The 20,024-nt window shown below is 41.0% G+C and overlaps 3 protein-coding genes across 6 annotated transcripts in view; 2 read left to right on the top strand and 1 right to left on the bottom strand.

The window, feature by feature from the left end:
* The window catches only part of dspa (desmoplakin a), a 22,647-nt gene extending 18,890 nt beyond the window's left edge, over positions 1-3,757 (top strand). For both annotated transcript variants that reach the window (XM_077520082.1, XM_077520075.1), the window contains exon 24: positions 54-3,757. In XM_077520082.1, coding sequence (XP_077376208.1) covers positions 54-3,254 — 3,201 coding nt within the window. In that variant the 3' untranslated portion in view covers positions 3,255-3,757. The remainder of the gene's footprint in view (positions 1-53) is intronic.
* The window catches only part of LOC144018034 (uncharacterized), a 27,364-nt gene extending 7,340 nt beyond the window's left edge, over positions 1-20,024 (bottom strand). The window contains exons 1-6 of one of the 2 annotated variants that reach the window (XM_077520125.1): positions 19,975-20,024; positions 16,058-16,084; positions 15,622-15,938; positions 13,851-13,970; positions 9,577-9,615; positions 5,874-5,941 (exon numbers count right to left, since the gene is read on the bottom strand). In XM_077520125.1, coding sequence (XP_077376251.1) covers positions 5,931-5,941; positions 9,577-9,615; positions 13,851-13,970; positions 15,622-15,763 — 312 coding nt within the window. In that variant the 5' untranslated portion in view covers positions 15,764-15,938; positions 16,058-16,084; positions 19,975-20,024 and the 3' untranslated portion in view covers positions 5,874-5,930. Of the gene's footprint in view, positions 1-5,873; positions 5,942-9,576; positions 9,616-13,850; positions 13,971-15,621; positions 16,550-19,974 lie in introns of those variants that run through there. The other variant, XM_077520116.1, reaches the window with a different exon arrangement.
* tns3 (tensin 3) overlaps positions 5,385-20,024 on the top strand; it is a 49,873-nt gene continuing 35,233 nt past the window's right edge. The window contains exons 1-5 of one of the 2 annotated variants that reach the window (XM_077520103.1): positions 5,385-5,665; positions 15,695-15,863; positions 16,076-16,126; positions 17,262-17,384; positions 19,111-19,175. In XM_077520103.1, the coding sequence (XP_077376229.1) occupies positions 15,714-15,863; positions 16,076-16,126; positions 17,262-17,384; positions 19,111-19,175 (389 nt within the window). In that variant the 5' untranslated portion in view covers positions 5,385-5,665; positions 15,695-15,713. Of the gene's footprint in view, positions 5,666-15,448; positions 15,612-15,694; positions 15,864-16,075; positions 16,127-17,261; positions 17,385-19,110; positions 19,176-20,024 lie in introns of those variants that run through there. The other variant, XM_077520093.1, reaches the window with a different exon arrangement.

Raw genomic sequence — 20,024 nt, 5'->3', positions numbered from 1 at the left:
TTTTGTCAACCATCATTCACATGTAATTTTGTGCTTCGCTCATATCTCCACAGACATCCATCATGGTGCACGAGTCTCAAAGCAAGTACAGTGAGGTGATGCTGGAGAGGGATGATTTGCTTTCAAAGCTTAAATTACTGGACCAGGACAAACTCCGCCAGAAGCGCCTTGAAGAGGAACTGGCCCGTGTCAAACACTCTCTGGAGACTGAGCTTCGCAACAAGCAGCGTTTAGTTGACGAGAAGAACACGGTTCTCAAGGATTTCACCCTTCTGAAGAGCCAGTACGAGCTGAAGGAGACCCAGCTCAGGCAGTGGGAGTCAGACAGGTCCAAGACAGATCAAGATAGGTTGAGTTTAAAGCATGAGATTGAGAGGTTGATGAGAGAGCTTCGAAGTGTCGAGGAACGTTACAAGAGCAGGCTGTTGAGTTCCGAGAAGGAGGTGCATGACTTAAGTCTCAAGAGGGATGTGCTGCAGAGAGAAATAGAGAGGTTGCAGAGAAGGCCGAGTACGTTGAACAGACAGACCCAGACGGATATGAAGGTTGCAACAGTTGACCCTTCTAAGCTTTTATTTGATGGGGTGCGTCGCAAAGTCACAGCCCACCAACTTTGTGACTGCGGTGTGATCAGCAAGGCGACCCTAGAGCTACTGCTGCAGGGGAAGAAGACCGTGGACGAGGTAGCCGTTGAAATCCAAGTGAATCTAAAGGGTACAGGCATTATTGCCGGCATGATGACAGGTTCTCAAGGGAAAATGCCCTTCACCGAAGCCAAAAACAGAAACCTTCTCAGCCCGGAGAGTGCACTTATGTTGTTAGAGGCTCAAGCAGCAACAGGCTACATAGCAGACCCTGCATTTAATGACAAGATGCCTGTGGACACTGCTTGTTCCAGGGGGATTGTGGACACAGAAGACAGAGACGCCTTGGTGCAAGCTGAAGCTGCAAGTGTTGGTTTCAAAGATCCCTACACGGGTAAAGTGTTATCTGTGGGCCAGGCTTGCAAACAAGGCCGAATCGACAAAGAGACAACACTCCGTTTGTTGCAGGCTCAGGAGGCTGTTGGGGGGATATTGGATCCTGTTCTGAGTGTGTTCCTGCCAAAAGATTTGGCCCTGGATCGTAATCTTATTGATGAGGAGCTCTACAGGGCCTTGAACAGAAGACCTGCCTGCTACCTGGATCCAACCACAGGAGAAAAGAAAAGCTATAGTGATCTGAGGAAGAAGTGTACAGTGGAACCTGTTCACGGTTTACTCTTGCTTCACGGCCCAGAAAAACCCATGACAGTTAAGGGGCTCCGTGGACAAGTCTCTGTGACAGAGCTGATCAAATCTGAATTGCTTGATGAAACTGATCTGCAAAGGCTTAGAGAAGGGGAGATCACCAGCAAAGATATTGAAGATAAACTGAGGTCTTACCTCTATGGATCGACTTGTATCGCAGGGATCTATGATGAGGTCCATGACAGGATATGGCCCTTTTATCAGGCAATGAAGGAAGGTCTGCTGATGAGGGGAACCACATTGGAGCTTCTTGAAGCCCAAGCTGCATCTGGCTTCATTGTTGACCCAGTAAACAATGTCTTCTTGACAGTAGAGGAGGCCACATTGAGAGGCCTGGTAGGAAAAGAATTTAAGAATAAGTTGCTATCTGCAGAAAGGGCAGTAACTGGATACACTGATCCTGCCACAGGAAAGACAATCTCCCTTTTCCAGGCCATTGAGAAAGATCTTATCGAGAAAGGCCATGGAATACGTCTGCTTGAGGCTCAGATTGCCAGCGGTGGCATTATTGACCCCAAAGAGAGCCATCGAATTGATGTTGACGTTGCTTATAAACGAGGATATTTCGACGAGGAGATGAATGAGATCCTAACTTATGAAGGGGATGATACAAAAGGGTTCTTTGACCCAAACACAAAGGAGAACCTAACATATCTTCAGCTCAAAGAGAGGTGCATCACAGATGCCAAGACTGGCCTAGTACTCCTGCCTCTCAAAGACAAGAAGAAAGCTCAGGCATTACAAGAGAGCCGAAGCAACGTCCTCCGCAAGAGGCGGGTGGTGATTGTTGACCCAGACACCGGTCTCGAAATGTCCGTGAGAGAGGCCTATCACCGCGAGTTAATCGACTATGACACCTTTCTGGACTTGTCCGAACAGGAGTGCGAGTGGGAAGAAATCACCATCACAGGGTCCGACGGCTCGACACGATTGGTGATAGTAGACAGAAAGACAGGGACCCAGTACGACATTCAAGACTGCATGCAGCGTGGTATTATTGACCAGAATTCCCTAGATCAGTATCGGTCAGGAAAGTTAACCTTGACACAGTTTGCTGACCACATTTCCAGCAAGAGCACCGGCACCGAGATGGCAATCACAGCCAGCACTGCTGATGACGTGATTACCTGCAGTAGTCCCACCCAGGCAGCACCGTCCTCCCCGACCGTTCGTAAACGCTTCAGCAGCATTTCCATTACAGTCTCTCCCCCAGAGATGTTTGATGACCAGAGCCCAGTGGCGGCCATATTCGACACAGAGACTTTGGAGAAGATAACAATTCCTGAAGCACAGAGAAGAGGAATAGTGGATACCATCACAGCACAGAGGCTCCTGGAGGCTCAGGCAAGCACCGGGGGAATTATCAACCCCGCAACTGCGCAGAGACTAACACTGCAGGATGCTGTCCATCAGTGTGTCATCGATGAAGCCATGGCCACCAAATTGAAGGCAGCACAGAAAGCCTATCTAGGTTTTGAGGATGTGAAGACTAAGAGGAAGATGTCCGCAGCAGAGGCAGTCAAGGAGACGTGGCTGCCTTACGAGGCCGGACAGAGGTTCCTGGAATTTCAATACCTGACTGGAGGCCTGGTAGATCCCAGCAGTGGAAAACGCATTACCATTGAGGAGGCCATCCGCAAAAACTGGCTGGACGGCCTAGGGGCACAGAAACTTCAGGATACCCGCAACTATCCGAAAAACCTGACGTGTCCCAAGACCAAACTGAAGATCTCCTACAAGGAAGCCATGGATAGCTGTATGGTGGAAGAGGCCAACGGTATGAAGATGCTGCAGGCCTCATCAGTGTCATCAAAGGGACTCAGTAGCCCTTACAACGTATCCAACCAAGGATCTCGGTCTGGGTCCAGGTCTGGCTCCAGAAGTGGGTCTCGGAGAGGCAGTGTGGATTATTCATCTACATACACCTACAGCTTCGAGTCCAACAGCACAAGTGGCAACTATTAATTCAACATTTTAGTGAATGAACAGATTTAACAAATAACTTGTCACTATTAGAACTATAGATTTTTATTAACTATTTTACAGTTTAATTAAGGTTTTTCTGGTATATATTTGAGAATTTGGGATGCTTAAGAATTTAATATGATTCTTTATTTGGATGAGTGTTTGGCTCTGGTGTTTGTTTTTTAAGCTTATGTTTACTATAATTCACAGCATTGCATAAAGGAATATATTCATAACTCATTTTAATGTGTTTTTTTTAACGAGTGCAGTCTTACTGGAAAATGCTTGTTCAACTTTGTATCTTTACTTGCCATTTTTTGATAACAGTTTGTTGTAGCTTGACTTTTGATGTGTTTTATCTAAGCAAGAAAAATAATGCTACATTAAATGCTGTTATGCATTTACACACTGACTTGGTAAAGTTCTGATCAGTTGTAAAAAACTACTACTGCCACTTATTATTACTTAAAAGTGATTAAAAAAAAATAAAGGCTTTAATTCCATTTTTGATTATTTGTTGTGTATTCATTTACTTACTGGATATTTGTGAAGTAAAAGCAATCGTTTACAATCGAGTAGTATCAATTGATACCTACAGGTGGAGCTAATTGGCAGTTTAAAAAAAGAATCAAGTTTTCACAACTTTAGTGAGTGCAAGTAAACAAAAAGTGAAATGGAACACTTGGGTGCACTAAATCCTACGCCAGTTTTGAAAAAATTGCAACTCAAAATTTAAAATGTTCTAAAACTCATAATACTGGTACATCTAAATACATTAGAATATAATGGCAATCACAATTTTTGTAGTTCAATTAAAAATGTGACATTAGAGTCTCTTTACACATCAAAATATTTCATGTTTTTTTATGTAGTAGTAACATTTTTATTGCGAGCAAAACCCCTGAATTCATCATCTCAAATTCAAACATTGCCTAAGACACATTCAAAATTGTTTTAATAGTTAAAATATAACTGCGATTGGCTGGCAACCAGTCCAGGGTGTCCCCCGCCTACTGCCCAGAGCCAGCTGAGATAGGCGCCAGCACCCCCCGCGACCCTTGTGAGGAAGAAGTGGTCAAGAAAATGGATGGATGGATAGTTAAAAATATAAATGAGGGAGGAATTGGCCGTCATAAAAGTATTTTCCTATGCGTTAATGAAACTAATATTTCACGTTTTTAATTACTGAATTGAATTAACGCTTCTACCATATTCAAATGTAATTGGTGCACCTGTAATGTGATGTTGATGTAATGAATTATTTTGAACGAGAAAAAACAAGATACTATTCCAAATTCATCAAGTAATTCTTTGTCACTGAAACTCGAAGGAAAATCATTCAAAGGCACTGAATGTTATTAATTGCATATATATATATATATATATATATATATATATATATATATATGTTTATATTTTTTTAACTAATAAGATGCTATTATTATTATTATTATTATTATTATTATTATTATTATTATTATTATTATTATAATTATTATGTAAAAGTGAATTAACCCAAAGTGTTGTTCACGTTGCTGGTCATTTGAAAACATATCTACTGTCATTTTCAACAGCACTTTAATTTTAAATAACTTGCCAAATGTATTTTTAAATGTTGATAATAAGAACAAAATAACTTTGGCATGCGTTTATATTACTTTGATGGTCAAGGAAAATAGCCATATGGTAAACATGTAGTACAACATAAAAAAACATAAAATACATACAATTATCCAACTACACGACGACAGAAAATTACCAAGTATTTCACAATCCGATGATGTTGTTTTGACAATATCAATAATCTACAATTAGACGATGAAAAACATCAATTGGTTTATAAAGAATATTTTGGGGTAATCTAAGGCAAGTGTGCTAGAGGGCGCACTATCATTCATAAAGTATCAATTCATTTCTAACCTCGTCTCGAGATGGGACGATTTAGGAATGGGGGCAGGCGGGGTCGTCGTGTCCTGTCGGGGGTTGTCTGGAGGAAATGTGCGTGTGAACAAACGGACAGAGGCGGAGGGAGCAGGCCATAGGAGGGGCCCGGGCTGGGATGGAGTGGGTGGGTGGGGCGTGTCGAACCGGACGGAGACAGCCCAGTGGAGCAGCCGTGGGAGGACCATCCCCATGCCAGGACTTGCGGCTTCTGTAGCGCGCAGCTTCGACTTGAGGAAAGTGTGTCGAGTAACGAGTGGCGATTCAGTGCAAATCTGCAAGGATCTCCCTTCTACGACAACTTCAATCCAACTACATCCGCCAAAAGCGAGGCTGGAATGAGCGAGCTCCATGACGGGCTGAGGCTGCTGTGACCTCCCTTGCGACACTTTCCAGCCCTTTCTGCACTTCTGCCTGACAAAGGAGGCCAAAGCAAAACTTCCAAAAGTGTTTACACGCAGCCTGTACAGGTAAGGCTGAACTTTCCTCTTGTGTTTTTTTTTTTTTTTGCTCTTTCCTCACACAGTCAATCATTACCAGCAGCAGCAGGAAGGATTTCAACCTCTGCCTGCTCACAAGGTAATAGTGGAGCACAGTGGAGCTTTTTTTTCCCCTCCCCACAAACTCATTTCATGGGGCTTGTAGAAGCAAAACAGAAAAGTTTCACACAATATTTACCTTGGACTTGTGTCCTTCCTTCGTGCACTCATGTCTTCGTGTGTTTGCTTGCCACTTTCAACACGAGTCTGAGGACACAGAAGGGAGTCATTCAAACTGAGCACACTATGTGAAAGTCTTTTTTTTTTTTTTTAATCCTTGTTATTGGAAATTATGTTTGGTCAGCCTGACCTTTTAAAGCAGTGGTGGGAAACTGAGGGCTCGTGGGCCACATCTGAACCCTTGGGAGCATTCAGTGTGGCTTTGGCTTTGGTGCGTAAAGCACAAAAAATCTATTACATGTGAAACTGACAACTCGTGACTATATGTCACAAATTTGTGTAATAGATTTTGCATTACTTCATAAACTTGACGAATGTGTTCCAAACTTGAATTGTTGTGTGGTTGGCTAAGGTTGTCGGGTCAGTTTTCATCTTGTTTGATGTCATCTAAATTTGGATACCCCATAAAAAAAAAATGAAGAAAAAGCCCAGTTACGTGTCTTCCTCCATAACTTTTGCACTGGTTCCTTGCTTCGGTGCAATATGGTGCAGCTCATAATGTGAAACACATGCAGCCATTATTGTGGAGGACTTAGCCGGGAGTCGTTTTAGAGCGCCAAAAAGAGAACAGGGCTCTCTTTTTTTTTTTTTCCTGTGTGTGTCAGTGTTTACTCTGATCTACTGAGATTGTCTTTGGAGCACACATCTGCTGTGATGTATGTGCCGCCTCGGGGCAGCCATCATTTTGACGGCATGTAGCAGCCCACTTCCATCACGAGAGCAGCGGCGGGAGAAGTCCTCTCCCTCTTCACCTCGAGTGTATCACTTGTTGGCCTTTCCCTGCTTGGAAGTTAAAGTGAGCCACACGCCTCCGTTTACATCCTCCTCGTGCATCATTCCTCTAGCAGGCTGATGATCTCTTTCAACATTGATTATAGGCCGAGTAAGACAGGAGAAACATTTTTACCGCTTTTGTTGCTGGTTCTGTTTTGAAGTTGGAAAAATGTGAACAGCACGTATGTAAAGTATAAGTAAGCGGCCATTTCAAATCCAAAATTTGTGATAATGCAACATATGTTTGTTGGGCAAAGGGAGTTGCCGCCACTTGGCTGCCATGTGTAAGCCATTAAAGTGAGCGGAAGGACCAAGAAATGCTTGAGATGAACATGGAGTGAGAGTGGGAATGTAATCCATTTTGGGACACATTCCACCATGACCTTGGGATAGGAACGGATAATGAGGGAGTACTTTAGCAGCCTTTGGGCTGTATTTTTTTTTTTTTCCCAAGAGTGATGCCTGTGTTGTTTTTCTTCCCCTCTGTTCATAAAAAAAATGTGACAAATACATGTTAGCCTTCCAGCGTTACCCTATAAACTTGCTAAAAATACAAACTTCTCCCAATCTGTGGCTTTTTCTTCTTGGGTTTTTACGGTTCTGTTTATTTCAAATGGGTGTCATAGCTGCAGTGTGAGCCTGCCTGAGGACATGACAGGAAAAGGCAAGACCAAATTCTGGCTTTATAATGAACCTATTATGTCACTTTGGAAATGTTTTCCTGCGCTTTGAGGGAGACTCATGCCAAGTATGAAGACATTTGGATGAGAGATGGTATCACAGCTATTTAGGCGGTTCTTTGATTTGCACCAACAGGAGTCAAGGATCTCTTGCGAGCTTTGATAATGTTGTTGGGCAAAGGGATGTTTGAAAATGTCTTTTTTTTTTTTTTTTTTTTTTTTTTAATAAATCCAAGCCATTGTGGTTTAGTGCAGTCTAGGGGTGTTAAAAAAAAAATCGATTCGGCGATATATCGCGATACTACATCGCGCGATTCTCGAATCGATTCAATTTTAAAAAAATCGATTTTTTTTTTTTTTTTTTTTTTTTACAAAGAGCTCAGAATTGTTCATTCGGTATTCGGATTCAACGGATTCAACGTCTTATCATCATTGCCTTTTTTTTTTTTTTGTGTGTGTGAATCGATTTTTAAACTTCCATTTTTAATGGAAAAATATTCAACAAAACGTCTGACTTCGGGTTAGGATTCACACCTTGAGCATGGAAGAATGTTATATGAACGGAACATTAAGCCTTAATATTTTATTTTAATGCTGTTCAAACATGAAACAGATTACAACCTCTATAAGATAAATAAATAATACATTTTCATATAAATCTTACACTCTACAAGCTTACTGATTAGTATTTTCTAAATTTGAATGAAAAAAAATCGCAACAATCGACTTATAAATTCGTATCGGGATTAATCGGTATCGAATCGAATCGTGACCTGTGAATCGTGATACGAATCGAATCGTCAGGTACTAGGCAATTCACACCCCTAGTGCAGTCACTATCGAAAATTTTTAGAATTGATTAATCTTTCATTATTCAATCGATTAATCAGATTCATTTTAGTTTGTGTTTAAGTGTATTACGAAAGCATTTTTTTTTCCTGATTGTGGGAATGCTGAAAGCATCCCACATAGGGTATTCAGACATATTGACATAAGACTTCCGATTTACACCGTTCAAATTTCAACTTGCTTCAAAATTTCATGCATTCCGGGGTATATATATCGTCCGATTCCACGTTACTTACTGTACTCGCACAATTTGACGTTAAATATAAACTTTTCCCCATTCATTTTCAATGGGACTGACATTGAACGTTTTCTAAGTCCCACTTTCCACGTCCACTTCCATACAAACAGCTGATCATCATTACCAGCTCTTTGATACTGATCAGTTCTTTATATCATTTATCTTTCAAATTCAATTAAAACATTGTAATGTTTACATCATTTATCTTTCAATTTACTTCATAAGCATTCAGCTATTGGCATTCAGCTTTCAGCATTCCCACACAATTTCTCCTGAAATTGCACTTAGTCTAGTTAGTGTTTATTAACCAGTGATTGCTGTTTATTTTGTACTTTGCATTCGTACAGTGATTTTTTATTTTTTATTTTTTTTAAAGGGCGATTGTACTACGTTACTGGTTTGATCATTGTTTTCCAAAGTAAAAGCAGATGTTTGCAAAGGTCTTATTGTGATTAAACACAGAAGCTAATCAGTCTTTTTTGAAGGACTACAGAAATTGGTGAAGAATTAGTGTTGATATGCTTTAATTAGAGGATTTTGACAATTTTATACTTAAAAAATGGCTTCAAACGATTACTCGATTATTAAAATAGTTGGGTAATTTGATAATGGAATACTTCTTGATTAATCGATTAATTAATTTTGACCGTTTTCTCTCATATGTCAGTCTAAAGCATAGCACATATTCTGCATGTTTTAAACGTTTCCCTCCTTCAACACACCTGTATCAAATGATCAGGATCATTATCAGGTTTTTACAGAGCTTGCTGATGAGCTAATCCTTCGAATTAGGTTTGTTGGAGGAGGGAAACCTCTAAAACATGCACAACTGGGGCCCTCAAAGAACGGAGTTTGAAACCTATGTTCTCAAGAGAGCCACTTGAGTCGATTGTTTTGAACAGCTATTTAAGTGGCTATTAGATTTTATCTTTTGTACCATTGGAGTGTGCAAACATTTCATACATCAAGAAAATTAAAGTTTTTTTTTCAACTGCTCTGACTGTATCTTGAATGGTGTACTTTAGATAACCGACACAGCATGCAACACATGACTGAATCGCCATAGAAAATCGTAAGCCTCCTCCCCAAAACCAGATGTCTGTCGCAGTACCATGACTGACCTGTGAGAAGCAGCACTGTGCCACAAGGCCACCAGACTTCTAGAAAAAAAAAGAAAGACAAAAGAGTAGTGTCTCAGTCAACCAGGTCAATGATAATCTGCAAAGGTTGAATCGAGGCAACTGGGGCTAAATGAGTGAACAAGAAGAGTCCAGTTGCCTTGGTTCATATTTTGTGTGTGTGGGGGGGGGGGGGGGGGAGTAGAAGAAGAAGAAGAAGAAGAAGAAGAAGAAGAAGAAGAAGAAGCTAGCCTTATCTGGCAATTAAGTTGTGATTACAAACTCTTCTCTATATTGAACAAACCAGTTTCTCCTCTATTTATAGTTTGAGGCAACTGCACAAGCTTTAGGTAGATTAATTAGCTATCAATTTTTTTTTCCACATTAGAGTCACAGAATCTGTGCCTCAGATAAACTTGGTGTTGACCACGCATGTAAGAAGCTACTATTGGAAAAATTGAACAGTTAATATTGTCGGCTCTGAATGTTTTCCAAGCAGATCAAGGAGGAGAAATCACTTCTATCACTACAGGATAAACTTTAAGGGACATCTGATAATCGGGACTTTGCTGACTTAGCTTGTTGTAGGTGATAATCATGTATTTGTAAAGAACAACATCAACAAAAAAACACGTTAGAAATACATTAAGTGCATTTTTTTTTCTTCTAATTTTGGATTTAAAGGGGAAGTCAACCTGAAACATTTCTTGACAATATGTTATATGTGACCTCACTAGTCTAAGCATGACATTCTGATTAATATTACATTTGTGGAATATGAGTTATGCAGCAAAATCCAGCCATTTTTTAATACATCTCAGGGGGGCGGACATTTTGCCACTTGCTGTCGACTGAAGATGACATCACAGTTGCTCTTGGGTCAGGCAACGACCAATCACAGCTCACCGGTTTTCTGAAGCTGAGCTGTGATTGGTTGTTACCTAAGACCTGAGCAACAATGATGTCATCTTCAGTCGACAGCAAGTGGCAAAATGGCCGCCCCCTGAGATGGATAAAAACGGCTGGATTTTGCTGCTTAAATCATATTCCACTAACACAATACGGACCAAAATACCGTATTTACACTAGTGGGGCTCCATAAAATTATTATTGTCGAGAATTTTTGGGGGGTTGACTTCCTCTTTAAGCCATCACAGGGTCACAAGGTCAGCACTGTCTACAATGCATGCAGCTCACGTCAAAATCTAACAGTTATATTTAATGTCACAAAATGTCAGCTTGCTTGGAGTTTGGATGATTGAAGTCACCCCTTAGGCAACCCTTAGATTGCTTTCATATGTCTGCAGGCATGACGTTTGCGGTGGAATTGCAGTTTTCTTAAATTGGGCTAAAAACGCTGCATGACTCACAAGTGGGCAACAAGGAGCCCTCGGTCGATTGCTTATACGGTAAAACTATATATGCATTTGGGGGTTTGGGATAATGCACTTGGGCTCCTTTGCGTTGGCTTATTTAGAACCAATTTTTTTCAAGTTGGTTGGGTAAAAAAGCTTGCAGGTACATTTTGTGGCGGTTGCATATAATGCTGTTAGCTCAAGCGCATTTTCTTGGCAAATATCTTTTTGCTTAATAAATAAATGTGTGCGATGTCGGTTGAAATTTGTGGATTTTTGCAGCATATTGTAAATGTCAATCTTCCTCAATTTACAATGTCGTTCTCATCCAACAGCGGCATCATAACCGGAATTTGTACTTAAGTCTGAATACACTTTAGTCAACCTATATTACAGTGAAAGTCAGAAGTACAGTAAAAAAAAATTGTATGAACGGCCATAAACAGCAAACAAATGAAATGAGAAACCATCAGCATGTCAGTACCTGAAACTAGTTGTGGCCCATTCATAACCACTTATTGTCATAATTACAGTAAATATTAGCATGAAATGTGCGTATGGATCATTGTAAAGGACTCTCTTCAATTTATTAACTTTGTAGTGTAGTAATCAAATTCATAATTTATGCTGAACAAGTTTGGGAATCCCTGCCTCATTCCCAAAATTGCTACTTTGATCATGAAAATAAAACTATTTGGATTGTATTTGAACCCAATTCATGACTGATGATTACATAAAGTTTCTTCATGCCTTAAGCTTCCTCCACAACTTTTTTTTTTGTTCCAAGTATGCAGAAACAATCTGCTGCAATGATGACCACATTGCCATCACTGATGGAAAACACAGCCCGCGAGCTTGTCGACGCATGTACCATGTAGCAACCGGCAAAATCAGACACAAACAAACTTCTGCGCTATTCAACCCAGTCTCATTCACTGCGACGGCAAAGAATGCAAAGTTCTTGCCAATTGTTGTCAACACAATGAACTGCAAAAAATGAAAACAAACATAGGCTGTGATTCAACCCTTATTGCCGAAGATTTGGAATTGGAACTTTCCCCTCACGTTGCAGCTGCTTGTGTGGAATATTCCGTAATAAATTGCTGGCCAGGTGAAAAGGGTGTGGTTCCTTCGATCGAGGTTTGTCGAGCAGTTTTATTTCGATCCCTTGCTTCCCTTTCCTGAAAGTTTTACCTAAAACACTTTTGGGCACACAGTGAGGAGGATCCTTCACCCACCTCGTCGAAAACTCTTACCTGCAGGGTAAGAGTTGTGTGCGCGAGACACACCCTAATCCCCCAAACATCCTGACCTTAATAAACCTGTCACAGCTTGTCCAGAGCAGACCGTCGTGATCACCGCCGCCATATTTTCTTTGTCGGTTTATGCAAAGACCTCTATCCCGGACCCTCTGCCAGGCCAGCTGTCAGAGTGCCCATGGGTGGCCTTGGGATTTGAGCTCCTTGGCAAAGTCTATCCTGCCTTTGTGAGCTAATGTTGGGCCTCATACCAGAACAAAAGCAGTCGGAGCAAATTAAAGAGCAATTATCTTTAGTGCGTGCTGGGGCAAGTCGCTCATGTTGGCTTGAAAGATGAATGGGAGAGGTGGTCTTTGGATAAGGCTGGAGCTCCAGGCGGTGCTGCGCGTAACGGTTTGCTGTGGAATCAGTAATCCTCCATCTGATTTTCTTTGCTTAGTGATAGATAAACAATAGTTTGGTGATCCTTTTTTAAATCGTGGATGACAAATTAATGTGATTTTGGATGGCTTTGGAAGCTTTAGAGGTGGTTGTCGAGACATTTTGATAACTCGATCTGGGTAGTTTTATCTTGCAATCAGAAGAACTGCAGGTGATTCAGTCCTAATTTAGTTAAAAGTGTGGAGATATCTTTTTTTTGGGGGGTCATATTTTCTTACAGTTTCAGGCAATGCTGCGGCTCAGGTTCTGATCAAAACAAAGAGATCAGAACATATCACTCCAGTCTTAAAGGCTTTACACTGGCTGCCAGTCAGCTGTAGACTAGATTTCAAAATTCTGCTCCTGGTCTATAAATCACTGAATGGTTTTGGGTCCTGAATACATTCAAGAAATGCTGATTGAATAATGAATCCAGTAAGGCTCTGGGGTTTGCAGTCTTGGGTCAATTAGTGGAGCGCAGAGTTCAAAGTAAACATGGTGAAGCTGCATTTAGCTGTTATGCCGCATAGAAACAGATTAAGCTGCCAACAAGTGAAGTCAGCCCCGAGTGACAATGCGTTTAAATCCAGGTTAAAAATTTTGCTCCCCCCCTTATACCTTTGATTAAGGTTTTGTAATTTTTAAATCATGGTTTTAATTATTTTAGACAACTGCTCTGGTTTCTCTACTCTTGTTTTTACATTTTCTGTTAATGCATTAACGTCAGTATTGTCAGTATTTTTTAGCAAGCTACTTTTGTTTTTTTCTGCTTTGCTTCTGAGTGTCGTGAAAGCACATGTGAGATGCGTTGTGTATGAAATGAGCTATAGAAGTAAAACTGCCTCGCCATGCCATAGAAGGTGGGTATCGCATCTATATATGTGACTGTCGGTGTAGAATTTCATCCAACCTTACACAACCTTTCTTTCCAAATCAATTTTTTTTCTGTATACAATTGACACACCAAATAAACGAAGACTTTCACAACACTGGGTCACACAGAGGTTAAGTGTTGCTTAGATTCCAATCTAATCTTCAGTTAGCAAAGTACTCTTACACATCCAAAACAGTACAAAGACCTTTCTCCCCCATCCCTACCCTGGAGGTAGGTGGACCCTAACTACTGTTCATTAATTTGTCATGAGTCAACATTTTTCTCCAGGGTCTTAGGAAATAGGCAAACTCGGTCATCTGTGTCACCAATCCCCAAGGACCTCTGGTCCAGGCTTCCACGCACACTCACCGAACACAGCCAGCTCTCTTTCCTCGAGTGATGACCTCTCCAGACACATGGCCCCTTTCATTCCGCTCAGCTCTATGGCTCCCTCTCGGGCCCCCTTCAAAGTGTAGCCCGGGATGTAGCCTGCAGTCATTTCACAATTGACACATTCTTGACTGTCAATAGTTTAATCACAACTCACAATCAGAGGGTCATATGAGAAGGATGATGACATCTTTTAGCCTCGTTTGGAAACGTGAAACTGTTTGCGTGCTTGTGCTTGGATCAAGTCCCAATCGTCATTTATCAAGAAATGCCGCTGGCGCCAAGCGATTAATGATTTAATCTTGGTCATAAAATGTTATAAATGTTAGAGTGAACCACACATTTCAAAGTACACTAAATAACTTTACTTACTTGAGTTGGTATGTGAACTCACTAACTCAGAATTGGTGGATTCTTTCCAAAAAAGCAATTTCAACACTTTAGATTGGTCAATATATATATATATATATATATATATATATATATATATATATATATATATATATATATATATATATATATATATATATATATATATATATATATATATATATATATATATATATATATATACACAAAAAATAATAATTTTAATTGACATTCCCATGTAGGGTCAACCCAACATCTTCATAGATTTGCACAAATATATGAAATTGACCAAATTTTAACATATAAGATTCACGCCTGTCAGACAATATATGCAAGCAAATGGAACGCACTACTCGGCTGCAACCAGCAGAGGTGCTGTTGAATCAGTCGTACTAGTTTACCTTCTAAAGAACAGCCAGGCGGACAATCATGCTACATTCTGTTTTGTGCATTTGATATCTCGACATGATTGTCTGGTGTACTGTGCCCTTCTTCAAATGATATTTTTTTCTGATAGATTCCATTTTTATAGTAAATCCATTCATCCATTTTCTATAGCGCTTGCCCTCATTAGGGTCACCAAACTGGCAGATATTTGGAACCTAACCATGCTGACTGAAAAGCGAGGTTCCCATTACACTGTTTGTTACCCAAAGAAAAATCATGCAAGTATGGGGACAACATCAAAACTCCGCACAGGAGTCTTTTGTCAATCAAGGAAAATTAGCCCACCCACATGGCAAAACATTTTTATCTTCTTAGCCCCACCCCCACCTGATCTCAAGCCCTCTCATGTGAAAGCAAAATTCCCCTGGAGTTGTCGGTTAGTGATTTTTACAATTTTTAGGAAATTGCGACAGAGATAAGGGTTTTTGTTTTTTTTTCTGCTGGGAAGCTGTAATACAATTAAACATGTCTCCTGGGTGACAGGTGTTTCCTTCACACTGTAAAAGGAAACAGTTTGCGCAACTTGTGAAAGGTATTTTTGGCCTGTGCTTTTTCTAGCCAAGGTCGTATTATCTATTAATTACCGTAAGTAGACAGGCCAGGAAGTCTCTTGTCATGAGCTCAGCACGACACGCCATCCAATCAGGCCAACATGTTTCAACTAGAGCTCCCCCCCCTCCCATGTTGTTGTTGTCATCTCACTGGTATTATATATCTCGTTGCAGCGTAGATAAGTGGCTTTAATCTTTCCAAATAAACGAGCTGACGCATTGCTTATTCGTGGCGCTAAGCTGACGACCGTTACTGTGCAAACACACGACTCTCTGCACAATCTGGTTTTGAGGTCACTCTCCGAGCATATCGGCGGGAAACTTGGACACAATGACAAGCGCTGAGGACTTTGACCGTCAAATATTGACTCGAGTAAAGTCACCTGTCGTAACGTGGCGATGGTGTGAAGCGGCTCGAAAGCCCCTGACTCGCCGGTCTCTTTCCTTTTGTGACAGAGGAGCACCACACTCAAGCATGGAGGAGGGATACGAGCTGGACCTGACGTACATCACGGAGCGCATCATCGCCGTGTCCTTCCCCCGGGGATGCCTGGAAGAGATCTACGCTCACAACCTGAAGGATGTCACGCGAATGCTCAAGTCCAAGCATGCAGACAATTACCTGGTCAGTTAAATGTCACCTGCAGTCTGTTGTTCGTATTGCGGCCTAGTGGCCAAAGAGCACGCCGCATTGATGTCACTGTTGCATGAATGTTGACCAAGTACTGATTTTTTTTTTTTTTCCCCCCATGCTGAGCACATCTGTAATTTACCTATTTAGAGAATCATTGTCCTAAAAGAACTCGCAGATTGACTCACTGGCTGTGTTTTCCACAGATTATCAACCTGTCAGAGAAAAGACATGACCTGTCAAGAATGAATCCAAAGGTACATTTTTGGCAGATGTGTAACTGAATTTACAACACATAAGCAATTTTGAGGTTACTAACAGTGCGCAAAGAACATGTTTGCGCACAGGCGCAAGAATCCTTAGTTACCGCCAACATTACTGATTGTCATTTGATTGGCTTAGAAGTGTTTTTCATACAAATATTTGCTGTAATTGTGACTTTATTTCTGCGTTAGCATAAGTTAGTGTTCAAATATCGCACGCTGCAATTTATTTATGAATTTGTGTTACGCGGGAACGGAACTGTGTTGTAAATCGAACTATTCCTGTATCTGAAATAAAATCAAGCAAGTGCAACAAAACATATTATTAATTGTCTGGTAAGTCAAGTAAAAAAGAAATCTTGACATGTGTTCTGTGCACCACTGCTAGTCCACACACGGCATTTTAATTAAATTGGGTTCGTGGAATATGAATTAAACAGCAAAATCTACCCGTTTTTCTACATCTCGGTGGGAGGCCATTTTGAGACTTGCTTTTAACTGAACATGACGTCACAGTGTGCCAAAGGGTTTAGCTTCTGGATGTCACATGACCAAACCCAGACAACAGGTGAGTGAGTCATGATGGTCATTACCTGAGCCCTGAGGCACTGTGATGTCATTTTCAGTGAACAGCAAGTGTCAGTAAAAGGTAAAATGGCTGCCCTATGAGATTGGGGGGGAAAAAAAAAATTGATGGATTTTGCTTAATTCATAGTTCAGCAAACGCAATATTAATCAGAATGCTGTGTTTAGATAGTTGGGGTGCATAGAAATTATTCTTGTAAATATATATATATTTTTATTTGACTCCCTCTTTAAGTAATAATAATAATAATAATAATAATAATAATAATAATGATAAAAGGTATATTTTTAAAATGTTCATTTTACCAATTAGAGTTTTAAAAAATAGTGGACACAACATTGAGTAGTAAAAGTAGTGGTAGTAAGTGAAATGGGGTCACCGAAGCAATGTCATGTGCCTTATTGTTGTCATTTTAGGGTAAAAATTCAGCTTTTTCAATTCAACCGGAATAAGTGGTACAATACATCATCTACAAAGGCCAAAAATCCACACTGATGAGAATGTTTTTAATTGATCCTTATTGTATTATGTTTACACTTTTAGACTCTGGATACAGGCTGGCCTGATATGCATGCCCCGCCTCTCGATAAGATCTGCACCATCTGTAAAGCAATGGAGAGCTGGCTCAATGCGCACCCGCTGCATGTGGTGGTTATCCACTGTAGGGTAAGCATTTACAGCTGTTTTTTTTTTTTTTTCTCCTCTTGTAAATACTAATTAAAACAAAACTTGAACATTTAAGTATTTTAAATGATTGGTTAACAAAACAATTGATTGTTTTTACTTCTTCGGGAATTGTGTTTATTTGGCTTTACAGTGGAGCCTCTTCATTTTTATAAAAAAAAAAAAATTATAGGGCTGGGTTTAAAAAATTGAATAATCGATATCGAATCGATTTTCCTTTTCAAGCCTCATATCAATTCATAAAACCATGAAGCGATTATTTTAACATCTGTTTCCCATAAATTTATAAGAAAATGGCATTTTCAAGGCCAATGTGTTTATTTATTTTTGTATTTTACTGTTTTCTTGACATATACCGGTACTGTTCACATGAATTTCAAAGTATTTTCTTACATTAATGAAAGACCTGCTTATTGCACTTTAAGACAATTCAGAATCTTTTTTAATTTATATTTACAACTATTGAATTTGAATTATGAAAATATTTTCATCTCATCCTTGGTGATGCCAATGTTTGTGTAACATCCATCCATTTACTACCACTTATCCGGGGTCGGGTCGCGGGGGCAGCAGCTTTAGGAGGGAAACCCAGACCTCCCTCTCCCCAGCCACTTCAACCAGCTCCGCCGGCGGGATCCCGAGGCGTTCCCAGGCCAACCGAGAGACAAAGTCTCTCCAGCGTGTCCTGGGTCGTCCCCGGGGCCTCCCGCCGGTGGGACATGCCCGGAACACCTCCCCCGGGAGGCGTCCAGGAGGCATCTGAACCAGATGTCCGAGCCACCTCAGCTGGCTCCTCTCTACGCGGAGGAGCAGCGGCTCGACTCTGAGTCCCTCCCGGATGACTGAGCTTCTCACCCTATCTCTAAGGGAGAGCCCGGACACCCTGCGGAGGAAGCTCATTTCGGCCGCTTGTATCCGGGATCTTGTTCTTTCGGTCACGACCCACAGCTCGTGACCATAGGTGAGGGTGGGAACGTAGATCGACCGGTACATCGAGAGCTTTGCCTTTTGGCTCAGCTCTTTCTTCACCACGACGGACCGATACAGCGTCCACATCACTGCAGACGCTGCACCGATCCGCCTGTCAATCTCCCGCTCCATCCTGCCCTCACTCGTGAACAAGACCCCAAGATACTTGAACTCCTCCACTTGGGGCAGGATCTCATCCCGACCCGGACAGGACACGCCACCCTTTTCCGACTGAGGACCATGGTCTCGGATTTGGAGGTGCTGATCTTCATCCCAACCGCTTCACACTCGGCTGCGAACCACTCCAGTGAGAGTTGGAGATCCCAGTGGAGATACCACATCATCTGCAAAAATCATTTAACCAGTTACCTCCTTCGCAAACTTTAATTTGTAATTTATTGTTTGTGGCGTTTTCATCATGTCCTTAATATATAAGAAGACTTGATATGCGTGATTAATCAATATTGGATTGAAGTAACGTGAATCTAATTGAATAGAAAAAAATCGATATTGAATCAAACTGAAATCTTGTGAATCAAAATCGAATTGATTGAGGAAATTAGAATTGATACCCAGCCCTACTTTATAACATTTATACTTGATTAAAATAGTATTAAATATTATTAAAATGTTACCTTTGTTATGACAACTGTTCTAGTGTTTTGAAATCCAAACTCAGCATCCCAGAATGAATTTTGTTTGACTTGTTTCTAACGTGATGAATCATCCTGTTTCCTAGGGTGGCAAAGGGCGAATCGGTGTTGTCATTTCATCCTTTGTGCATTTCACAGACGTCTCCGCCAGGTAAGCGCTCATGTGTCTATAAATGTCTATGTTTGTGTTCTAGACACCGTTTGTCATCGTTAGCAGCCTCCCTGTCGGCATCGAACAAACCACAATAATGCTTCGTGACTCATTCGGCGGACCGCAAAATAAGTCAAGTCATTTGTTTACCTCTTGTAATTCAAGGTCAATGTGATTCACAGGCTGACAAAGAGAAAAAAGGGAAAACCACACAATTTAAATGGTGAATCACCCCGTATAGAATTACATGAATCAGCTTGAGAGAGAAAAAAGTAATGACTGTAATAGCTGCCGGCCACGGTGTCACTTTCATGACATCTATTCATCTCGGACAGTCACTGGGAGTGATTTTACTCGGCCTCTCAGTGAGGCTCTGTAAAGAGAAAACGTACTATTATCCACCATTGCCTTTTACGAAAACAGCATATTTCTGCGCTCACACAGCGACACTACATCCCTGAATCAAATAATTAGCTATGTGATGACAAATGAGTGAAAGGTGAGTGACAGGTTATCCCTGACACGTGCCGTCATGCTACGTCTAAGGCGGAAATTTGCTGGGTTGACTTTGTACACCCATTCAGTGTCGCTGCCAGTTAAACTGAAAAAAATGTCAATTTTTAAAGGCAGTATGAAACAGTCGAGCAATAAAATTCACACCCATGTGACAAAATCAATGTCCCAGCTTTGTTATGGCTCAGATACTACCTCCTAAGCTGGAAAATTTCCAGGTAAATTTTGCCCCCGGAAACTTCACACCCCTGTCCTGGCATTGCATGACACACAGTCGATGTCCCACCTTTGTTGGCAACTGCTTCCCTCCGTTTCATTCCGGTGCTGCATAGTATC

This window comes from Festucalex cinctus, chromosome 1 (assembly GCF_051991245.1).
Source record: "Festucalex cinctus isolate MCC-2025b chromosome 1, RoL_Fcin_1.0, whole genome shotgun sequence".
NCBI classification, from domain to species: domain Eukaryota; kingdom Metazoa; phylum Chordata; class Actinopteri; order Syngnathiformes; family Syngnathidae; genus Festucalex; species Festucalex cinctus.
The sequence above is the reverse complement of the archived record's forward strand: the minus strand, read 5'-3'. Positions and strand labels throughout refer to the sequence as shown.